Source organism: Sorex araneus, chromosome 5, assembly GCF_027595985.1.
Source record: "Sorex araneus isolate mSorAra2 chromosome 5, mSorAra2.pri, whole genome shotgun sequence".
NCBI lineage: Eukaryota > Metazoa > Chordata > Mammalia > Eulipotyphla > Soricidae > Sorex > Sorex araneus.
The window spans coordinates 190,761,913-190,784,601 of record NC_073306.1 but is presented as its reverse complement, the minus strand read 5'-3'; the positions used below and the strand labels follow the sequence as shown (position 1 = coordinate 190,784,601).

General features: G+C 32.2%; 1 protein-coding gene across 8 annotated transcripts in view; it reads left to right on the top strand.

Annotated features, from left to right (window-relative positions):
- EPHA5 (EPH receptor A5) overlaps nucleotides 1-22,689 on the top strand; it is a 325,775-nt gene that overhangs the window by 256,690 nt on the left and 46,396 nt on the right. For 6 of the 8 annotated variants that reach the window (XM_055139427.1, XM_055139426.1, XM_055139434.1 and 3 more), the window contains 4 exons: nucleotides 9,359-9,424; nucleotides 19,333-19,400; nucleotides 20,628-20,753; nucleotides 22,006-22,191. In XM_055139427.1, the coding sequence (XP_054995402.1) occupies nucleotides 9,359-9,424; nucleotides 19,333-19,400; nucleotides 20,628-20,753; nucleotides 22,006-22,191 (446 nt within the window). The remainder of the gene's footprint in view (nucleotides 1-9,358; nucleotides 9,425-19,332; nucleotides 19,401-20,627; nucleotides 20,754-22,005; nucleotides 22,192-22,689) is intronic. The other 2 variants (XM_055139429.1, XM_055139428.1) reach the window with 1 other exon arrangement.

Sequence of the window (22,689 nt, the reverse complement as noted above, 5' to 3'; positions counted from 1 at the left end):
CTCCTGGCTTTGTGCTCAGGAAGGTGTGGGGGGTTGAACCCAAATCTGACATGCAATGCAATCACCCTGTCTGGTGTATTATCTCTCTGCCCCCTAAAAATATTTCATAATAAAATACTTGTAACATTTTGGAAATTCTCTCAATAAAAATAGAAAGAGGCTGAGATTTACTTTCACATTACTGTGCGAAATTGTGTAGGTCAATAGGTTCAAATAACAAAATGAGAATGCTAAATAAAGATAATTTTATAGACTTGCAAATTTTTGTTATCATAACTTCAGTAGCTAATGTCATAAAACTGAAGTGTAAAGTAAATCTAGAGTTAAGCATTAAACTTAATTAAAAGAAACTTGTAAAGATTTATGTTCGGAGAAAAACGTGGTTTAAAAACATGGAGGTTAGGATGAAATTTATAGTTACTTAACAAAACAGTCTTCATTTGTACATGATATAAATTAACACTGTGAACAAATTGCAAGAGAATTATTTAAAGTACTTACCAAAGAACAAATTGTTTTTAAGCACCTCCAGGCACTTCAGAAGTTTTTATTAACATGCAGACCATTAATATGTTAATTACAAACCTTTCCCTTTTTATTCATTAAGTAAATTCCCCTAAGACTATTATAAGACACATCATTCAATACAACAAGTATTTATTGAGTACCTATTGGATCAGTGATTCTCAACCTGGAGGGAATTTAGAATTAACTAACAGCTTTTGAAAAATAATGATGCCTGGATCCTATAGCCAAGATCTTCTCGTTCCATTATTTTGGTGTTTTTTTTTTTTTGGAAAATCCCTAGCGTTGGTGGTTTCTTTCTTTCTTGTTTTTTTTTTTTTTCTTTCTAAATGCCTTGATGATCTAATTTGTAGCCATTTTTAGAATCATGGTATAATTTAAATAGAGAACTGTTTTATATATGTATATGTATGGCATTGCATGTTACTTTTCAGTCACTTTCTATAACAAGAACCATTCTGTTTACTACAACAGCAAAACAGTTTTAAAAAGTGGTGAAATTCTCACTGTTTCTAAATAAGTGCTAATCCAAGCAAACTAAATCCGTAAAGTCCAATAGCATTTGCTAGTAGCATCAGTGTTTTCACCTGCGCCATTTATTCAAGAAGAACACATTTGATAATTCTTTCTGGCCAATAGAATGATTCAAAGAAGTGTAATGAATCATCTCTAAAGTCCTACATGGAAAATAAAACAACTGAAATCCGTAAGGTCCAGATAATTCTGCTCATTTTCTTCCTGTTCATAATAACTTACAATTCTCCTAAGTCTAAATAGTTTTTGTCAAAGTTCCTTACTGTTTTTCAGAGGTCCTAAAAGAGAAGGGGAGAAGGGAAATTCCAAGCATCCATATTATATAAAAAAAATTTTAAAAATTTAGCATTCCTTGTAAAGTTACAGAAAATTTGTTTATTTCTGTAACTTTGCCCTTTACACAACTTATTAAATACTTTGATTTGCATAATTCAGTGTTATAAAGTTTAGCAGTTCACTATTTAACTCCTCTAATTATACGATTTTATATATATTTTATATATACATTTAAATAATAGCATTTGAATCATGGAATGTTTTATGGCATCATGTTTTATTTTAAACCAAATTAGTATTGGGACTGGTGGTAGACCAGCAGGTGAGGCGCTTGCATTGTGCATGACTAGATCAGCATCAGTCACAGTCACTGCATTTGGCCCATCCTTCCCACCCAATGATCCTTAAGGTGCAGAGACAGGAGGCCTGAGTGCCACTGAGTATGACACAGAAGTAAAAAGGAGAACATTTTTAATTGTTTCATGGGTGTTAATGCTTTGAGTATACACAATTGCTGCACCTCTCACCACCATCAAAGTGACAAAGTTAAGTGATAGTTTAAGACAAAGGAACAGTCAATTCATGTTGCAGGTTATTGTGATTTAATTAATGATATTTTTCAAGCTTAGCAGCAAACTATTTGTTATTTATGGAGGAGAAAAGGTCCATACAAATTTGCTTTGAAGATGTCTTAAAATTTCAACTAGTGGAAAAGAGATATGAAGCTTGGGCGGTGGATGAATTGAAAAGATCCGGAATATATGGAAGAAATCCAGTTCCAGTCCAGAATGAGGCAGTACCTGGTGCCCATTTTCACTTCTGCAACTTGTTTTTAGTGTTATATCGAGAAAGCTATTTCTCCATTGTCAGCCAGAGTTCCTAGTTTTGTAATGAATATCATCACTGGACATATAAAGCCAAATAAGAAATATGAAAGGAAAGCAAATGTGTTTTAAAAAAGTACACAATCCTTGTGTATCTCGTTTACTCTCTTACTGCCACCTTCGTCTATAATAATTCTCAGAGTATATGTAAAGATGTGTTTATTATTTCCATATGAAACAGTTCTCGGAGGTATCAGCTGAGTATCCTGTAAGTAGTTCAAATTTAAAACTTTCCAAAGCTAACCTGAGTTTGCAGCAGAGGTTTAGGACTCTAAGACTACAGATGTTACAGCTGCAATTCACAGGTAATGATCACCACATGAGCCAGAGCCTGTCTCCTTGGATTTAACTATTTGCTAGAGTAGCTTACAGAACTCTTGGAAATACTTACATTGGCCCACTAATTAAATGATAAACTATTTTGTAACAAACACAGATCAAAAACAAATGAGGAGGCATAGAGGATGAGATGGTTTAGAGTAAAGAAAGCAAGAGCGTCTGTAAAGTGGAGATGTGCTTGATGTCCATCTGTGCATGATTCATTCGCCATGCAAAAGATCTGTAAGCCCATGCTTTCAGATTATTTAAAAGAGATGTTTATGCTTCTGTTTTGTTTTGTTTGCTTTTGGGAGCAACACCAGATGTGTTTAGGACTTAGTCCTGGCTCTGTGCTCTGGGATCCAGGATCAACCTGACGCAGACAAGCACCTACCTGCTATACCATCTCTCTGGTCCCAACTTTTGGATTTGTTTTTTTCAAGAGGCTTCAATAAGTATGCATGAGAATTAGTTAGCTCCATTTCCCTTTCTTTATCCTTTCCCAGTACAATTGGGGATGGAACTAAGAATTCCAAAGTCCTAACTGTGTCTTTTTTTTTTTTCTGGTTTTCTGACCACATCTAGGAGTCAACCAGCAGTTAAATCATTAGAAGATGGATCTCTAGCATCAGCCAAATTCCAGGAGATTAAGGACTGTATATGGAACCATGGTCAAAGAATTAGATAGGATTATAAAATGTACCTAGTGCTTTTGTCACTGAAAGTTAGAATTTTAGGTATGCTGCTGCATCAGGAAGTGTGATCAAAGAATAGAATAAAAGGATCTCCGAGTGCCCTATTTAGATGGTGTCTAGAAATATAATCAATTAAAATATCAATTTATTAGTTTTTCACAGCAAGATATGAGTATCAATTGTGAAATTTGACTAGATAAGACTAGAAGTTCCAGAGATGTTTCAAATTCCATTTGTGCTCAGAAGGAATTTTTTTTAAAGATCTAACATGTCAAAAGTAGACGTCAATAAACTTAGTGAGGAATAAGAAACTATAGAGTGAGAAGGAAGCAGATAAAACAAACCAAAAAAAAAATGAAAGTATTCAGCTTATAACCACATGCTATTACAATTTGCCTAAACTACAACTTGAATTTCATGATTGAACTGCATGTGTAAATCTCTGCATGTGTTTTAAAGATGCTATACTCCTCCAAGATAATTTAAAGTCAAGTAAAATTAACACTGTAGCACTGTCGTCCCGTTGTTCATTAATTTGCTCGAGCAGGCACCAATAACATTTCCATTGTGAGACTTGTTATTGTTTTCGGCAAATAAAAGTCAAAATAACAACAAAAATATTGAAATCGGAAACTAAAGTAATTCCACAAAGGCAGTTAATGAAATGATCCAAACACTATTACTCTTAGAAACTCAATGTACTTTTTACCATATTTTCCACTGAACATTAATAATTAAAAATAAAAATACACTCTATTTCTATTATATCATTTCTTCTAAATATATATTTATATGGAAATATATAGGTATATATTTATTTAATTTATTTAAAATCTGTGACCAACTTTATATTGTTAGTACTGTGTTCTTTGCTTATCAGTTCAAAAGTAAGTATTGGCTTGTGAGCTGAGAGCAATGTAAAACTTTTTATGTATGCTCTAAATAATTCTTGAAACTAATGCTCTGTAGCATAATTCCTTTTATAATATTATTGACATCATTGAGGAGTTTACTAGAATTGATATTTAGTCACTGGTATATCCAACAGTGTTCCTCGTTTGATTACAATCACAGTAATTATATTTTTGCTGCATGTTATGCACAAAGGTGGACCTAATAATCACTTTTTGCTAAATGTGTTATCATTAGCTGTTGTTTTAGTGAAAATGGGTGCATTATGCAGCCTCCTTTTAAACCAGGAAATGAAAAATATCTTCTAACTAATTAAAGCACTTCTTCTATGCAATCATGCTTTCTACTGTCTCAGTTCTACTGAGTGATGTTTTATCCACTCTATGATTTCTTAGTTAAGAATTTATGCTTTATTCGTGACCTAGGGTCCTGTTTCTCTGATATGGTGCTTGAAAATATTTTTCTTAAAATGGATGATCACTTGCATCCAGTGGAGGGAGTCAAATCTTATTTGCATTTATACAATACATATATGCATGATCACCTCTGCTTAAGGCTTAACTACAATGATTTCAGTAGAATCTCCTTTGTGTCTTGAAATCTTCTGTTATTATATTTTATGTTCTGAAGTACAAATCTAACATCTTATTAAAACAGAGACTAACAGTTTTTGATTTTAAGCCTAAAAAGGCTAAACTATTTTAAACTTGGATAATCACCACCTTGTTATAGCTGCATGTAGTTACAGACATGCAGGTGGTAAAAACTGACGGGAATGCAGATACACCCTGTGTTGAACTGTAGCTCACATAAATTAGATTGGCTGCTATTTCTAGCACATTTTGGTTTCTATTTCTAAATTATCACTGAGCCTTGTAAGTGTTTTCAGCCTGTACTTCCTCAAGTAGTTATTGATTAAAGAAAGAGTGTGTTTCTTATACCACCTGGGACCAAGGTATTGGCAGTGAAAACATCCTTCGAGTTTATTTAAAAATAGATGGTAGCTTACAATTTACTTCGTATGTTCATATGAATGATACAAGTTTTTATTTTCTTAATATTTTATGAATGTTATTTTTTTTTATTTATTTATTTTTTTTTTGCTTTTTGGGTCACACCCAGCGATGCTCAGGGGTTACTCCTGGCTTTGCACTCAGGAATTGCTCCTGGCAGTGCTTGGGGGACCATATGGGATGCCGGGGATCGAACCCGGGTCGGCCGCGTGCAAGGCAAACGCCCTACCCGCTGTGCTATCGCTCCGGCCCCATGAATGTTATTTTTGATGACTACATAATTAAAAGTATATTTTGTAAAGGTAGTCAAAGAATGATAACCATTCTCTTTTCAAATTATATTAATACAGTTAGTTGATTAGTTAAATTATGAAAGACTTTTAGTTATAAGCATTACCTATACTTAATAAAAGATATCATGTGAACCATGAAAAAAATCAATACTCTGAGATAGTTAGGATATATTCTATCACTTTAGAAGATTATAACATGTAATTGCCACTACTTTTACCTAACAGCAAATGATAAACCAACTAATGATCTAAGAGAATTTATGCATGTGTGTGCAATCCTGTGTGCATAGATTGTGTACTTATATATACATACATGTACACATATATACATATACTTTATAATTTTATTTTCATAAATATAGGATTAAATATGTAAGATTCATTATTTTCACTATCTTTTAGCTTCCAACTGAAATGTAAATAAGGTATAGCTCAGTTAACCATCATAACTTACTTGTGCCATATTAAGACAAAAATTATCAGCAAAGGGGCTGGAGCGATAGCACAGCAGGTAGGGTGTTTGCCTTGCACACAGCTGACCTGGATTCGATTCCCAGCATCCCATATGGTCCCCTGAGCACAGCCAGGAGTAATTTCAGAGTGCATGATCCAGGAGTAACCTCTGTGCATCGCCAGGTGTGACCCAAAAAGCAAAAAAAAAAAAATTATCAGCATAGCATCTAAAACAGTGACTCAAAATAAAAGTGTACGGTAATTTCAGGCAATTTAATATTTCATTAATTTTTATTGAAACTGTAAAATTTAAATTATAGCTAATTTAATCTTCAAGTGACTAAAATTTATAGATGTGATATTATAGTAAATTTTACATGTTTATCTCTGTGTGTACATTTTTGAAATAAAAAAGACTGAGTAAATGATACTCTTTAGAATCACTATTGTCAGGTTTGAGGATTTTATTTTTTGAAAAAAAGTCTTGGAACACTGACCTAATTATAAACAAATCTTATTAATGTCAAATGAGCAGCACAGATTTAAAACACAATTTTTATATTGCTTAAAATTTTTTAAAAATTAAAAAATTGTTTTACAAACTTGACAAACTTCCATAAATTCAGTTATACAAAATTCAGTCATAATGTTCGAGTACCCATTCCTCCACAGTGCCCATTCTCCACTACTACTGTTCCTAGTATCCCTCCTGCCACCCTTCCCCCTTCCTACCCTCTGCCTCTGTGGCAGGTACATTCCCTCTTACTCTCTCTCTACGGTGTTATGGTTTGCAATAGATACTAAGAGACCATCGTGTTTGGTCCATAGTCTACATTCAGCATGCATCTCCCATCCCAAGAGAGCCCTCCAACCATAACTCACTTAGTGGTCCCTTCTCTATGCCAGCTGCCTTTTTCCTCCAGCACATGAGACCAGCTTCCAAAACATGGAGCAATCCTCCTGGCCCTTATCTCTACTATCCTTAGGTGTTAGTTTCCCATTATGTTGCTTCCTATTCCACAAAATGAGTTCAATCATTCTATGTCTGTACTTCTCTTTCTGACTCATTTGACTTAGCATGATGCTCTCCATGTCTGTCCACTTACATGAATTTTCATGATTTCATCTTTTCTAACAGCTGCATAGTATTTCATTGTGTACGTATACCAAGGTTCCTTTAACCAGTTATTGAAGCACTATTTTATATATTTTATAAACTACACATGTTCATGTAGAAATATGTTTTATGCTTTCTTAGGAAATATTATTTTATCATAAAATACTATACATTTTAATAAATTATTATTTAATGGGTTGAAACTGTAACTTGTTATTAAGACATAATGAAAACCTACTTGTTAACAGCTATCATTAGAAATAATTTTGCCACTACTAATATAAATTATAGTAAAATACTACCTAGAAATTCTGTTTATTAGTTTTAAGGACTGGAACGATAGTACAATGGGTAGGGTGTATACCTTGCACACAGCCAACCTGGGTTTGATTTCTCCGACCCTCTTTGAGAGCCCAGCAAGCTACCAAGAGTATCCCATCCGCATGGCAGTGCCTGGCAAGCTATCCGTGGTGTATTCAATATGCCAAAACAGTAACAACAAGTCTCACGACGGAGAAGTTACTGGTGCCCATTCGAGCAAATCAATGAACAATGGGACAACTGTTCTACTGTGCTATAGTGCTAAACTGTAAAGAAATACGAATATTAAAGAATAATCCTCATTTTAAGAAATTATAATTTTAGACAGAGAAGACAACATATTCTTTCATGGATCATTATAGCAAATATCGTATACTGCTTTTTAACAGAAGTAGAATGTCATGATCAAGTAACAAGTGTGGTTCATAGTACTACAATAATACCCTATCTACAAAATCCTGTTATAGACTGGATTTGGTCTACAGGCTATAGTGTACTGATTCATAATCTTAGTGCTGACACAAAAATAAGTTAGCTTAAGAATTCAATAACTATTTGAGACTTAATGAATTGACTGTATTCATAAAAATGTCTAATAAGTTAAGTGTAGATTTTTTACCTACTCTAAGTATTTTAATATTTTGATGCATTGTAATTTTAACATTTAATGGCCCAGCAAGTGAAAGTAATTATTTATCATTCTATAAAATGCATTATCAGAGGGGCTGGAGCAATAATACAGCAAGTAAGGCATTTGCCTTGCATGCGAGTGATCTGGGTTCAATCCCCAGCATTCCATATGATCCCCGGAGCACATAGCCAGGGTAACTCCTGAGCACTACCAGGTATGATCTAAAAAACAAATGCGTTATAATAAATAACTAAACTGGAAAGATATAGTAGTCAGTTTGTTTACTGATTCCTTTTTTCATGACAGTCAAATTCTCAGGCAGGAATAAGTGCTCCAAAAACTTCAAATGGGGAATTGACAATTTTTCCTTAAAAAACCCTTTGGGATTTTATTTGAAAATGCTTTTCTGTCCTCATTGGAATTTCTAAATTTATCAGATTTCATATTTTATTTCCTCTTATTTGATGCAAGTACAGGACATTTCAAGTAATTAAATTTCGAAGTAGATTTCCGAAAAACACACGTCTCCTGCTGTATGATATCATTACTGAATCAGTTCACAGTCCTCTTAAAATCATTATAATATTATTCATAAAATATACTGGAAATTAATTATTGAAGCATTGTGTTATTTCTTTATTATATTCTTCCACAAGCTTATGTGTTCCTATCAATAAAATACATTTGTTTGGTATTTCTGGATTGTTTTCCATGAATATGTGGAAAATTCAAAAGGTTCTTGAATGTTGCAATATCCAGAAAGAGTTTCATGTATTATATACTTTTGATTTTTAGCAGGGAAACAGTCCTCTATATATATATGCTCATTTTAGCATCTTAAAATATTAATTTATATTGTAGGTTTCTATAATGATTGGAAAAGTGATATAGAACAAACATACTTTTACATAGACTATTATAAATAATCTCACTGGCTTGATAAACCAGGGGACCAAATGAACAACACACTTCTTTTTTCCACATAAATTTGAAAGTTCAATGCAAAACATGTATTTTAAGACTTAGTGAGAATGTCTGCTAAGTAATAACGTTTCAGAAATTTCTGAAGAAAATATACATTTAAATGGTTTTAAGCTTGATTGGTGTTCTGTATAGTTGTATGATCGAAACATTGGCTCATTAAATGTCCTACTGAAGAAGCGTTTTAAGTCAAGTTTAAAAAACGATTCAATATATCTCCGTATTTCTGAAACCCACAAGGCACGTTAACCTGAGAAGCACCGTGGAAACCACTTAATTGCATGAACTTAGGGTTACTCGCTTTTGCAAAGCCAAGCAGGCACCTGTCTAACTTCATAGTGTCTTATGCTATAATGAGGGCGTGGGATCTCTTCCTTATCTTGGGCTCTCTTGTTTGCTTTTCAGTTGCTGCGAATGCGGCTGTGGGAGGGCTTCTTCCCTGTGCGCTGTTGCCCATCCAAGCCTAATATGGTTAGTGTTCCCCTCCCCCTTTACCTCTATGTGATGTCCCTCCTTTCCGTATCACCTTTGGCATTTCTTTCCTTTTCGTATTTGTATACATGTTAACCGTTAGTGCACAGTGTATACCTTAACATGTGAGTAGATGGTTCTCAAAGAAGAAGCGTGACAAGTCATATTCTGATGGATAATCTAAAAATATGAATCATTTTCTAAAAATACTAATCATTCCTGTGTCCAGCTTACCTATTTCCCTTCCAAGGCTTTTATTGTGGTCAAGATTTAGATCAGGAATTTTCATGGTTGCAGTCTGCTCTACATTTAACATGTCACGGTTTTTGTTATTCCATGAAAATTCAAACCATATCATATGTGGAAGTACTTCAGTTAATGGCCATAACACAGCTTGGATTTTCTGTTTTCATGATCATTGAAGATGCAGGTCACATTGGATAACAGAACCACCTGTAATAGTAAATGGTCTATTTAATAATTTTAAACTTGAATTAAATCAGTAATTGTATTCTTAAGAACCTTGAGTAAAAAATTTACACATTGTTGAAATCTGTTTGCAAAGATGGTATTGATTATCTTAAAAAGCAAGGCTTAAATATCTGGGTTATAACTGTGAAATTGTAGACTAGAACATAATATTGGAGGCCTTTATTCATGGTTTTAGAGAGATTACACAATAATGATATAACATAGGGAAAATAAAATACCCCAGATAATCTGTGTATGAGTCTAAGCAGTTTTACTACTGCATAGAGTTATTATTTGTATTTAAAACTCAACAAGTTATTTTGAAATATATTTTGGAGAATTATGGGTTTGATGAATATTTTACCTTGTTGCTTTAGTAAAAGTTAATTTTTCTTTATCAAAATTTGCTTTGAATAAGCATGCTTGCATGTGTAAATATAAAATTGGTAGAATAGTCAGAAGTAATTTCAGTGTGTAAGATCATTCTAGGCGGCGGTCAAAGTATTCTGGACCAGTTCTGGTGACACTCAGCCAAGATGATTCAATGCTAGGCCACAGTGAAGCAGTGCTGGGGACCACTAGGGCAGCATTGCTGTGTCTACAAGGACTCCAGAACTATATCCAATGGTACTCAGGTGACCATGTAATATGGGGAACAAACTTGAGTCTATCCACCAAGGCATGTTCCCTTTATGAACTGATCTGTCTTCAGTTCATATCCATAATCATCATCCTGCCACAACTGATAATTCTTTGATTGCTTGAGACAATTAACAAAGATTTATATCATTGCAATATATTCTTATATTTTTTCTTAAGATCTTAAAGTTTGTGTATTTAAAAAAAGTTCAAAGTTAATATAAAGTGCATAATTATTTCAAAATGTGTCACTACCTCAGGAAATTTTTACATGAATCTGGGGCTTCAGTGACAATCCAGTAAAAATTAAAATCTGGCAATAACTAAGTAAAATGTTCATGATTTTACATGCTGATTTTTTGCTGTTGTTTTGGTTTTTACTGAGCTATAAAAGGAAAAATGGCTACTGAATGTCCATTTATTAAGGTCACAATTACCAATGAAATAGAACAAGTTTCAAGAATTCACATCTTGAGTAAAAAAGATTAGTGTCCAGGATTATATTGAACTAAATGTCAAGCGTGCATGGACACACGCACACACACACACACACACACACACACACACTCACACACAGAATCAAGATGTAAGTATTGACAAAATTAATTTTTCTTAAATTTAAAATGCTGGCTACCCTGGGAAAAAATACTGTTTCAAATATATAATTGGAATAGTCCCATTTGTTTTGTTTTTGTTTTTGCTAACTCTGCCTCTGAAGCTGAGTCATTGAAGAGATCTCTAAAGTTTATTTCCTAGAAAATTAATGTTTCATTATCTTCAAGGAGTTATTAAAGCAAATAAATAGAAGAGGTGTGGTGGGAATCTGTATTCTTTGCTAAGAAACACCAAGAAACCTAAATTTCTTCCCTTTATCTTTCTTCAAAGGGATGGAAGTAGTGAATATATCAGAGTGTGTATTTGTATATATGTGTATGCAAAAAAAAAATATTTAGCCACTAATGTGCTTAGATATTAAGAATATAAGGTTTCTGGTAAACAGCCTGTGGAGAATCAGATTTTGTTCACTACATTCTTAGAATAACAGCAACAAATATTAAAGAAGAAAAACTCTAATTGATACTGCATAATTAGACATAAGAAATGTATTCAAGATAATTATTGATGAAGAAAAAATCTAAAAATATTTTCTTTGCTTTGAACTTTGATTTTAAAAATTTCTAGTTACTATAGGATAAAACCGCTAGAGATAGTTTATAAGATAAGCATTTGAGAAGACACAGTCTTGATAATGAAAACCTAGAGTTAAAACTAATTTTCATAGTTGAATCAATATGACATTGAGAAATTTCACTCTAAATCTTGTTATCTAATTTTGTACATATAACCATTTTCTTATTGCTGTGAAACTGATTTTCAAAGAATGTTCCATCATTTATCAGTCATATTTACAATTAATTGAACAAAAGTTGCAAGGAATTTTGACACCATGGATATCATTGTCAAGATGATTATTTTATTGAAAGGCCACTTATATAGTTATGTGTGATTTGAGTTGACCATACATGCTTGTACGTGAAAATTATAAATATATTGCTCTTTGATACCTTGATAAACCTGTGGAAAGTAGTCTGAAAATCATAATTAAAAAATCATTTATCTGGATCTTTGAAAGTTCTGCAAGGCCCTGAGGTTCTGAGTTTTGTTTTGTAGTATTTTCCACAAGGAAAGCATTCTTTACAAAACGCGTAGCATGCCATTTATAAAAATGGAATTGTAATTTAACATCACTGTCATTGATCTCAAATTGTCATCACTCCTGGAGCTTGCTTTGTGGTGAAGTCTGTGCATATATACATACATATATGATAACATTTCAGTTGTTTTTTCTGTTTTGGCAATTATACCCAGTGACTAAAGCTACTTATCACATCCTCCATTTTCAGCTGAAGCATTTTTTCTATGATCTTCGATTGAATACCCTTGAAACTGGGTTAAGATTTTAATCTTTACTTCATTTACCAAGGGGGAAAATCAGTTTTATAAACATCACATGTTAATTTCTTAATTCATGGTAAATAAGGTATCTAGTTGTATAATCTGTTGAATAATATTATTATTGATCACATAGTATTCCTGTATTAATACTAAGGATGCAAGTTTTATTTATAGCATTCTTATTATAATTGTATTTGAAAAATCCCATAGTTGTAAAATAGTTTTCTCTTGCATTTCTTAATTTCAGCCATATTTCAGACTATTAGTTTTTATGCTTTCACTGTTTTCACATCATTAGCTACTCATCCTTCAAGGTTCAAGTACAATTTTTCATTTCTCTACAAATAGAGATGCCATATTCTTAATTTGTTCATATACCTATACTATATCTTTTGAAAATCAACCTCACTTCTTTTGATATTCATTTTTCAATTTTGAGATATTTCACCAGAAAGAAAAGAAATAAATCCATTGCTTTATAAACACATTTAATCAAAACAAATTTCTATGAAAAACTTATACTGAATTACATTTAAAAAATACATATTAATCTAATTTCCCAGGGGATGTAAAGATTGTACAGTGAGTAAGGTACTTGCATTGCATGTGATTGACCTGAGTTTGATCCCCTATACCAATAACAAAACACATGTATATATATATGTGTGTATATATATACACATCTATATGTATGTATATGTGTCTATGTATGTATATACACATGTTTGTGTGTACATAAATGCATACATATACATACACACATGTATATTTATATTTATGCTACTCCTTATCTCTGTTCATTAAAAGTTAAACTAAGAATATTTTTATTTTCAAATAAATTATCTTCACAAGATTTTTTGCCAGAAAGTTATCAGAATACTATACCATTTTTTTAGTTGGGAAAGTGCATATGAATTAAATTATTATCTGTATTCCTCTAGAAATAGCACATAAGACAAGGTGCTTGATTTTCATGAGATTGAAATAGTTCTATTCCAACATTGTATATAGTCCCTCCAGCACAGCCAGGGGTCACTCCTGACCAGAGACCCAAGATTACCTGTCAAACACCATCACACATGCCCCTAATTACCTCAAACTTTATTCCTCTAAATAATAAGAACCTAAAGTGTTCAGAGCATGCAGATTTGACACCTTTGATATGTGTACTGATATATACATGCTTGTATAAATATATATATGCACAAATATATTTCCAACTCAGACTTTCTAGGTAAAATATAACTATGAATTAATTCTCCTAAATGCCCTTTTGATATTTGATACTATATATTTATAATATTTAAACCATAAATAAATAGAAATTCATAACATATTAGATATTAATTGGACCATTAGTTGAGCAGCCCAATGCTGACATCAGTGGAATGGTGTAAAAATAATAGAATATTAGGGCTGGAGACCAAATCTGCATGCTCTGGTCACTCACTTGCCTTGTATTCCACTTACCTGATTTAGGTCCCTGGCCTCCACATATTGTCCCCCAAGCCTCTCCAGGAGAGATCCCTGAGCTCGAGCCAGGAGAAAACCTAGAGCACATCTGGGTGTGGTCCCCTCAAAGAATTCATAGAAAATACCTACTTTTGAATTTTGACAAAATCTATTGAAACGAGGAAAAAAATCCTCACATACATGGTGTGCGTTTTTAAGTAATAAAACTAAATCGGTTAGAAATCCACAAGATTAGAAATTTTAATGCATACTTGAGTATTTGAAATATCAGAAGTTCAGGTCTTTTTATTATTGAAGTTCTTTAAGAATCTGGAGATTTTGCTGTTGGAACCTCAAAAACATCATAGTGCAATACTGTTTTTGACTGGTATTGTTCTAATTTTTCCCACCTTTTATAATATTATTTTTTTAATAATTGGAAATCATGTAATATAAAATGTTACCTTCTCACATTACCATTAGTACCTGGATAGACGTGTGGTGAGAGCCGAAGATGCTATGCCCTTATTTTGTGTGCTGTAATCATCCCTACATTACCATATCTGACGAAAAATGTGTTTATTTCCACATAAGCACATATTTTTGTGTGAATTAGTTTGGCAATATTCAGTATATAATAAAAATTTAATTTCATGTTTGTGTAATGTAAATCTTATGTTGAGGAATTCAAAATCCCAATACTCTAGTATACAAATAAAGAATATATGAATGAAGTAATTCTTAATGGTTTGCTTATTAGACAACCTAAATATCCAATATTCCATTTTACTGCAAAGGCACTCACATCTTTATTAAAGAATATTTTCTATAAGCCAAAAATTAATATATTTCCATGATTTATTTAGATATATTAGAAAACTAATACTCAGGTACTTTATTTTATGATGCTGAGTTAACATAAATCTATTATAAAAACTGCCTTTATATTTATCAAAACTACCTTTGTTCAGTTAAGAGAATTCTGAGGTGAAATATTCTATTTTCCCCAAACTTGGAACTTATTTTTCAAGATTACAACAATAAAAAATCTTGAATACAACATTATTTAATAGTTAGGATTATTATTATATTGAAAAAAGTAAGTATGCATATAGGGATAAAAGTAAATTTAAAAGAAACTAAAATTACAAGGAAGATTATTTTCATAACTCAAATGTGGAAACTTTTTTATACAATTTATTGCCTTCATATGTTTTTTTTTGAAGTACAGATTAAATTTTTCTCATTCTGGAAAATAGGGTAACTGTAGAATAGTGCCCATTCTGATCTAGAAATTCATATGGTCACGTTTTTAAAGAATCATAAAGCCAACCTCTACTTCTCCCACCTTTGCACCTGTCACCTCCTTATTTAAAATTAAGGTGAAAGAAAAGTTTGCAATGTGTATTTTTGTGAGCTTAAACACTGGGAAATTCTGAGTCAGTGAGGCTTTTATTGAGTAAGATCTATGTATTTTGTTATCCTATTCATCTTCCTTCATTGCCTGTACGGGACGCAGATTAGTAAGTGGTTCATTCTGTATGGCAGAGTATTTTGGAGCACTTAGGTTCATTCTAAAATATTATCTCATCCTAAATTTGACCTGAGAACTAGATTCTACATTGTCATACCCATCCACTCATAAACTGTATTGTTTACTGTTTCATTAGTTATGGAAATTTCATAAATCCTAGTTTAGATGGTGTAACTGGGGTCAAAGTTTGAATATTAGCATTAATATCATTAAAAATGGATTGCCCAAATTCTAATCTTAATTATGAGAGAAAATGCATTGACTTTTAACTTATCACAAGGTATATATTATGTCTTAAACATCTCTCTAGAACTCCTCAATATCTATTAATTAAGGAAAATAAATTAGTGTGTACATTTAATATAATTTTTCTGTTTAACGCTATTACTAAAAATGGAAACTGCATTGTTTTCTAGAAGAAAATGAGTGTTAATGATTAAATTATTCCTCTAATTGTAAGCACTATAGTTACTTTATTAGGATATCAAACCCATAAGAGTAATGGGAAACACAATGAAGTTTTTCCTTTTTCATCCAGAAGGCAGGAGAGGTAATTTGTGTACAGAATGACATATTTATTGACTCTTTGTCTGATGGGTTAAAATTATGCATCTGGAGCAGGTACAAAAGATGATACTGAACAAATGTGCTTCCTGCAATGCTTTGTTTGTAAGACTAAACCATTGCTCCAGTGCCTCTCTGCCAGCTGCACTTTTACTTGCTGTGTCTTGTTGAGGCTTGTTTTAATGATGCTTTGGGGGTTCCAAAACTTAATTTTATATGTTAATGTGACGTGCAGCCGTATATGTTATAGAACCCCAGAGATGTCCTGAGTTAAAAATAAATACTTTCTACTGGCCTCTATGCTCTCACCCTAGGTATGAGAATATTAACCATTCCATAACAAGAAGGTATTCCTAAATCATATTTTAAAAAATAATCCAAAGTTTTATTTTCATTTTCTTGTGAAGAATTTGCATAAAATTTAAATACCCAAGAGGTTCAATTAAGTGTTAAAGACTTTTTGAGTATGCAAGTTTGAAAACTTAATTTTTTTGGAAGGTTAGAGAATAGAATATGGAAAGGATGTTTGTTTTCTAAAGTAAATCATAAAAAATTCACATACATTTTAGGTCTCTTAAGAATTCCTCTAACAACGTTTTCTGTCAATTTTACTTAAGCAGCATAAATCTCATGATTACTTGAAAAAACACTGTTTAGGACCTTGGTTTAATATAGTATCAGTATGTTCTCTCTGGAAACACATACATTAAATAAAGGTTGAAAGAAGAATATGATGTCTAGAAAAATTGTAATCAATGCATTAAAATAACTGTCAGTTTTATTAGACCAAAATATAATTTCAGTGATACTTTATGAGTTTTATTTTCATTTCAATGTAGTGAAGTTCTTCAAGATTTTTTAAGGGCTCTTAAATGACAAATGCATATAAAGGTGTTATAAATAAACTTTGAAAAGTCAACAAATCCTGAATTTTTTATCCATGAATATCATAATACTTTGAATTTACCAAAATCTAGTAGCTATATTTGACTAATAATTGCTGATTCTTGAATATGACAAAATAGAAAAAAATGTATTTTATTCAAAGTGGCATGTTATAGATTGAATTACCAATTTTATAACATATATGTAATTACAGTTATATACTCTCATGGAAAAAGGTCAGGCTTAGATTTTATATCAAAATATGCACTATTTGTGTAACATGCTAAAATATGTAATCTAGGAACAGTCTTCATTAGTACATATCTATTGGAAAGTACACCTACATCAACTAATAGTTTTTAAACATGTTTGTAACCAAAATACATCTTTTAATCTGCCATTTTGGCTGTTTTATTTATGCAAAAATAAATGCAATTTTATTTTTTTCAGAAACTATTTTGTTTTTTGGCCTTAGTAGTGGTAAAATCACTTTTTAGGGGTTCACTAATAAATTAATTTTTATTTATTCATTTGTTTCACTCTTTATTGATTCATCATGTACCACAGTGAATCATCAGCATATTTTCTTTCCGAACACTTGTCATTATGAAGACATAATAGAAATATTCATTCATTCATTCATTCATTCATCATCAAAACAAATATTATATCATCTCTATTCCAAGTGGCCGATCAATGCAGAAACTTATATTAATGCTAACTGTTGCCATTTAAGAAATTAGTGGAAGAAAACAAAATATCTACTCAAATGTTAAGTTGAATTTATATATTGAAAATTAGACCATGAGAAGAATACAAAAGAATGCTGTTGAGATCAGAGAGGGAAATAGTTAATTAATTTTGAGTGTGATGAGAAACATAAAGAATGTAAAATTTGAATTGAAAATTGATGATTAGAAATTGTTGGGAAGAACATTGTAGATTCAGTAAGGAGCAACTGGAAACTTAAGGAACCATCAGCGATATCTTGAAGCCTGGAACATAGATTTTAGCATACTTGAAGGTAACAGTTAAACAAGATCTAGGAAATACGCATTTGAGATATATTTATAAATTTTTACTCCAGCTTTGCAGGAGGCATATTGCAAAAGGAAAGAACATTTTAATAATTTGTCTATAATCATGTCTAATGTAGTTTATAGGAAAGAATTTCCAACATAGTTCTGAGATATTTTAATAAAATGAAAAATCATAGGATTTAATTGAAGAAATGATAGAGTTAATGAAAGGAGTAGATGGGTGAGAAGATATATATATTATATAATGCTTGTTATCTGGCAACAAGTGTATTGTGACATACATAGGAATAAGACGGATATTAGAGATCAATACCATATCTATGTTATTAATAGAAACTGTAAGCAAAGAGAAATGATTATTTTTTATATCTTTTGACATAAGAATATAGTTCCCATAATTCTCAGAACAATCAAACCAGAGTACTGGGAATCTTAACTAAAATGATGGGAATGTAGCAGTTAGATGTCTATATAAACTACTAGAGAGGATCTATGGAAATGTTCACAAATGTGACAGAGAAACAAGGCCAAAGTCAAGGAGCTATTAAGGATTTCAGTTAATCAAGAATAGTCAAAAACTAAATCTAAAAAAAAGCCTTTGTATTTAAAGATGAGTATCTCATTAATAGATCTTAGAAGACAGTTATTTTTGTTCTCACTGTTGTTTTTTAATAAAAGCAAGTTTAAAAGAAATTCATATGAGTAGTTGAGTTAGTACAGAAGAGACTAGAATTGAGGGTGTCCTTCCTGAGTGGTCCCTAAGGTTGGTTTGCAGATATGGTAAAATAGTTATTGATATGAGCCGGAGTGATAGTATAGCAAGTATGTCATTTGCCTTGTACACGGCCCACCTGGGTAAAATCTCTGGCATCTCATATGATCCCCCGGGCTCCACCAGGAGTGATTTCTGAGTGCAGAGCATCGCCTGAGCATCGCCAAGTGTGGCCCCAAAACAAAATAAATAGTTACTGGTATAAGTGATAAGTAGATGAAAGGCAGTGCTTCCACTGAATAAAGGAAAAGAAAAATTTAAAGAAAAATGATAAAGTCGAGAGTTACAAAGAAGTTTTTAAGATTTGAAAAAAGAAAAAGAAAAGCAGCATAACTAAATGGTGTCTGTTGTTTATTATAAAGTGAAGTTAAAAGATTTGGATGGCTCCAGTCTCTTCAGTGAAATATGATTATACACTGAACATAGGAAGTACTGGCTGGGGAAGTACAAATTCATCCAAAAGTAATATTGTTCCTATTTCATACCACTAGTGTGAAAATCAGTTATGGTTTCAATCATTTCAATTACACCCATGCTCAGGAGCTTGATGTGATTCACCACTTTGATGTGGCTAATTGCTTTTACTCTGTTCCAGGCGGTGTGGTTACAGCAAAGCAAAACAAGATCCAGAAGAGGAAAAGATGCATTTCCATAATGGGCACAGTAAGCAAATTGTAAAACAATCAAAGTAAAAGAAAATCGGGATATTTTATTACCACTTTGGTTTCTTTTCAGGGCATTGCACTTATACTAATGTATCAAAAATATTCTATTAAGAATATAAATGCTTTCTTTCACTTTCCTATAAAAGTAGGGTTTGGTAAAACGTCTGCTGGCCCCAGACAACATATGGATGGTTTATTCAGTTCTCCAAAGCACACAACACTATAATCATTAAAATAAAAACTTTCTTGCTATATGTAAAAAGCTGTTATATTCCAAACAAATTTCCAGTACAATTATAGTTCCAATCAAAAGCTCATAAGCCTATTATTCAAATAGAGCCACCAGATAAAACAAAATGTATCATTTTTTAAATTATTCTTTTAAAATTGAATTGGAATTTATCTGAGATTTCTGTAGCACCAGTCTTTGTTAAAATGACTTGAATAGACATTTAAGAAATGAAGAAAACCAAGTTATAATAATGAGTTTTAAAATTATCCTAAATGGGCTATAATTATAGTTTTTTATATTTTCATTTCTCCATAAATAGTGTGAGTTGATTTGCCAAGTGGCAAAAAAGCTTATTTTTTAGTTCTTGTCACTCTGCCATGACCATAGAGAAAATTATTAAAGCTATAATTCATACTGCGAGGCATTAGTGCATTTTCATGGTTCTATCTTATTTCATGTTATTTATCCTCAAAAACACTATAAGAATTGATATCAGTAGGTAGCCTTTAAATGTGATTAACCTGATTACCATAAAACATTAAAACTTAGACATGCAGTTTCATAGGCAAATTAAGTAGAAGTCAATCTGATCAGAACAATGAGCTGTAAGTTAGTTTAAATGATTTTCTATGAAACCAAATTTCATCATCTGTGGTACTATTTTAAGTAAAGCATTAAAAAAAGCAAATAGCTAATATAAAATTCTACTTTAATAAATTAATTTCTTTGCTTAAGAGACTCTTTGTAAATTACATTAAAAGTCATATTTATTTAGCACATGTACATTTACTGTCAATGAACATACACATTTCTAAAATTATTAAAGCTATATACTACAAATTATTCCGATAAAACAGAGGGGATCTGTTTTTCCAGTTCAGACACCTCTAAAAAAACATGGGATTTAAACCATAAATTGAATTTTACCAAAGGTTTATAACTTCCCTCACAGCTTGCCAGTGCTTTTATTTTAATGGATATTTATTTTTGCAGTTAAACTTCCAGGAGTAAGAACTTATATTGATCCACATACTTATGAGGATCCAAATCAGGCTGTCCATGAATTTGCCAAGGAAATAGAAGCGTCATGCATCACAATTGAAAGAGTTATTGGAGCAGGTATGACAGTGTGTCTAAGTAAAGACTTTTAGCTTGTACTTGTATCACATAACATTCCAATGTCATGATCTAACATGGGATGTTTTTAACTTTTTGTAATTGAATAACTTTAAAAATGGTATATAATTGATCAAATTTTAGCACTAACATCTCTGTATATACACTTAAACCAGCAAATGTTCAACTTGTGAAGGGAAGTAAAGGTGCAATATAAATTGCAATATAAATTTTATCATTGTCGTCCCATTGCTCATCAATTTGCTCGAGCGGGCGTCAGTAATGTCTCTATTCTTCCCTGTCACGTTCAGGGTCAGGGAATGAGTTCCATTATTGTTACTGTTTTGGGCATATCCAATACACCAGAGGTAGCTTGCCAAGCTCTGCCGTGCAAGATTCTGCATTGCTCTCTTCCATGAGCTTTGTTTTATAGTCTCTGGATCTTGGCTGTTGATGAGATTAAATGGTGCTGGGGGGCAGTTTGTGGGTGTGGCTTCCAAGCTACTGGAAAACAGGATCTAGGTGGAAGAGGCTCAGTCCTGATCCAAGCAGGCTTGGAGATCTCAGCCACGGGTCTTGCATACCTGGATTCTTCTGTCGGTTCCTTCATGTGAGAGGCTCATCTGATTGTGTGGAGAGTGGCCTTGAGCATGGCTGTGGCTGGGTTCTGGACGTTTTCAGTTGCCAGGGCTCTGCTTGGGGTGGGGAGGGAAACTTAACCTGACCCCCTCCGAGGACGCCCTGGTGAAGACAGCCTGATGCATGGGGGCAGGAGATTCATAAAGCAGAAATATAAATACATACATATGTATCTGTGCATTCAACACAGTATTTCATCAATAACTTATTATCTACATATGATTTTGATGTCCAGAAGTATTTGCAAAATTAAAACACCCAATGATTATGTTTAAGATACATTTCCTCCTTAAAATCTTTTGTCTTATTGTAATCCTTGCTTCTTTTTTCTTAATGTATACCTAAATGGTAAGAGAAGAAAGAAGTGACTTTAAACTCCCGTTAGATGTTTCAAAGTGAGGTGAATGATACTAGCAACCCTCACAGAGCCATATGATAACCATATGATCACCTGCAGATAATTTTTCCCCATGCATAGAAGATTTACCATAGAAAATTGGACTCCTCTTTTAATTGTTTTATCTAAATTCTAATATTATAAATGTGCCTCTCAGTTTTACTGAGGTAACAATTTTGAATGAATATTTGTGCTTTTTTTTTATATCTTTATCACAAGGTGAATTTGGTGAAGTTTGTAGTGGACGTTTAAAACTTCCAGGAAAAAGAGAATTACCTGTGGCTATCAAAACTCTTAAAGTAGGCTATACTGAAAAGCAACGCAGAGATTTCCTGGGGGAAGCAAGTATTATGGGGCAGTTTGATCATCCTAATATTATTCATTTAGAAGGTGTTGTGACCAAAAGTAAGTACAATGACAGATTGTGTTTGTTTGTGTTTGTGTTTGTTGTGTTTTTGTGAATTGAATATATGCACCTCTAAAGAGTTACTCATTTTTTGATAAAAATCAAACTCACTAGTGTTATAAATTCTTCTAATGCTAATAATAATTTTCCTGAATTGTATTAGATTTTTTTCAAAGTTGATTTTCAGTATGCCTGAATTTTTTTTCTTAAAACATATATATTAACCATTTACTGTCAATTCATTATAAGAGAAATATATTAATATAAAAAAACTGTAAAAGCATCAATATTTTTCTTTCTGGTATTATTACTTTTTTAATCCTAATGAAATATTAACTTCAAAGTTTTCATTGCAGCATTGAAGTTTTATGTTTAATAGGGTTCCTATTACCATAGGTGTTCTGCTGCCTATTAACGATTTTAATAGCCAGATGTATGTGGTTTTTTTTTTTTGGTCCACTAAAGTATTTTAATAGTGCTAGGGAAAACAGCATCCT